Source organism: Perkinsus marinus (assembly GCF_000006405.1).
Source record: "Perkinsus marinus ATCC 50983 genomic scaffold scf_1104296939014, whole genome shotgun sequence".
NCBI lineage: Eukaryota > Perkinsozoa > Perkinsida > Perkinsidae > Perkinsus > Perkinsus marinus.
In genome coordinates this window covers 3,228-5,860 of record NW_003213302.1, presented here as the reverse complement: position 1 = coordinate 5,860, position 2,633 = coordinate 3,228, and the positions used below count along the sequence as shown (strand labels likewise).

The 2,633-nt window shown below is 49.2% G+C and overlaps 1 protein-coding gene across 1 annotated transcript; it reads right to left on the bottom strand.

Moving 5' to 3' along the window:
• Nucleotides 1-954: 954 nt before the first annotated feature.
• Nucleotides 955-2,509, bottom strand: Pmar_PMAR016999 (hypothetical protein; the record flags this gene model as incomplete). Its single annotated transcript, XM_002782559.2, has 3 exons — nt 955-1,023; nt 1,138-1,542; nt 1,646-2,509. The coding sequence occupies 3 exons, from the start codon at nt 2,507-2,509 to the stop codon at nt 955-957; spliced, it is 1,338 nt and encodes a 445-aa protein (XP_002782605.1).
• Nucleotides 2,510-2,633: the final 124 nt, after the last annotated feature.

Genomic DNA, 2,633 nt, shown 5'->3' with positions numbered 1-2,633 from the left:
GGGAGATCGCTTCCCTACACCTCCTGAGGGTGTATAGTTCATTGCTGACTAACGGATGTGGTCTTTCTTTGAGTTATCACTGCATCGGTGTCGGAATAGTCCTTGTACAAGTCGTGTATGCGGAATTTCATTATAACTTACACGCACAATTAGCGAGGTGTCGAGTTTTCGGCAAGTTCAAGGTCATAGGGAACACCATGGTCATTTGGTACTAGAAATAGCTACATAGCGAATATAATTATTCGAAGCGATGGGTGTTGCCACCTAAAGGCCGAAATATGATTTATATTGTACTGGAGAGTCCCTTCTTGCGCTTTACTCGGAGTAAACTGATAAGAACGACATCGACTTCTGAGGCACTGTGTCAATGTCGGGTACACCAATCCACATAAGGGGAGATAGTGTGAACGTTCTCAATGCATGGAATGCATGCGTGATGACAACAAATAATTCGACTTTTCACGATATACAGAAAACCTAAGTCCGCATCTGGGCGCAGGGAAAGGGTCAGCATCAGCCCAACGGAAACGCGGTCCCCAGAGCAAAGCAAGAGTCAATTCAAGTAGAGAGTTATCGATGCAGTACTCGTTGGAGAACGTCTCGTATTCACTGAAGATTTCCACAAGTCGCAACCGAGTCGTTGGTATATTTCCATTAAAACGGAGGTAGTTCGTGTATTCATTCTTGGAGGCTGCAGATTATGAAATCGGGTTTGAAGATTACGTGTGGCTTCAAAAAAGGTCTTCCGAAAGGTTCATTTTTCTCAACGGCATTCTAACCTCTTCGAAGACGTAGCAGGTGAGGGATGGAGCGAACAACGCAACAACCTAGATAGGAAAAATTATAATTTGGCAGTCGTGATGGTGGCGCAATGTTACTGAAAATGAAAGTCAGCGCCGAATCGTATCGAGGTATAGTGGTGTTTATAGTATGAATAATTATAAATATTTACACTCAGAAGGCAGCGGAGTAGGCATCACTCCTCAGAGACGATCCGATCATCTCCAGAGCAAAGGTTGGTATCTACGAAAAGGTATGGACAGAATTCAACGGGGCATTCACGTTACCTATGCTAAGGTTGACTGGACCTTTCTTTTGACCGGAGCCTTGTTGACTATCTCCTTCTCCACTGCTCACCAACACTGTGGACTTTTTATCTTCTCCATTGCTGCTATCATTGGCGGCCGCCTCAACGTTAGTGTCGTCATCAAATCCAACCATCTCAATTTCACCATCGAATTGGGACACCCCAGAGCTGCTGTGACACGACATCGAGCCGCTGTTCGTAGGAACACTGAGCTTATCACTGTTAACGGTGGCAGCATCCGAACCTTTGCACAGAGGCAGCGTCGGTCTAGGAGGGCCGGCCCACAACATGTTCACATGACGACGACCAGTACGCCTATCATCCCAATCAGTGAAGATATCGTACACAGACTCGACACTGGCGATATCGACTAGAGCATCTCCTAAGGCATCAAAGTCCTGCACTCCGGTAGGTAGCTCATGCCACACTCGCTCGTAAAGGCCACTATACAGTACCTACACTCACAGCCTTATCCACCGCTGTAATACAGCCCCTCCAGGACAACGGAACTGCGCCAGTGTCGGGAATCATTTCTCTACAGTCCTCCCCGTATACTACCTCGGCAGCGAATAGCATGGGTTTATCGGTCTCAGCACATCTCAGAAGGAATCGTACATTAGCCTCCATCACGTTGACCATATCGATCGCAGGCACAAGCCTGAGCTCATCATAGTCCCCAACTTCGTCATGATCAGCAGTCTCATGACTATTCTTGGTCTTCTCATCCTCCTCGACCACATCAGCCTTACCAACAGCCACAGTATCAGCACGTGGCCGTCCCTTTACTAGGGCGCTAGGCTGACTTGACACAGAATCGTCATTAGAGCATCCCGCCTCCTCCCCACTCGAAGTTGCATTATCACTTCCCACATCAGAACTGTCGCATCGTTGATTGGGCGATGAGCCTGTCCCTTCAGGACCAGGCGAGCAGGAAGCGGTATCCCGTGCCGCCGACACTGACAACCGCATAGGAGGGGGCGCCTGAGCACTTCTATCTTCCACTGGAGTGTCATCTCGCCGAGACACCTCCGAAGGCTCTGGTCCGCCCTTAGGGGTTACAAGATACCCGAACACCTGCCGTACTGGACCAGGATTAGTGAGGCTCTTCGAACGATGCTGAGCATGGCGATTCTGAGATGACCTCCGCAGCCTTTCGCGTCGTCTGGCTCTATCATACTCCGCGACCACATATTGGGGATACGTATAGTATACCCAGATTTTCTTCAGCCTATCGAAGTCGAGTGACTTAAGATAGCGCACATGCTTTGGGGTGAAGGGAACGTCCAGGAGTAGAGGATTCTGATGCCAGATAGCAAAGTTATCGAGATACTCCTGAGTCATGTCATCCCTGGGCAGCGGACGGTCAGCCAAGGCACATCCAAGGTCGAACAAGGCAATCCTACCCAGCTTATCCCGCATCATATTGTCCTCATGAGCATCCGTATCTCTCAGGCCATGATGATGAGTGATGCATCTCGCGCCACCTCAGATCGATATCTCGACAATCAACGTGGGAGGTGGACGGTGTTTGGCGACGAAGTCCTGA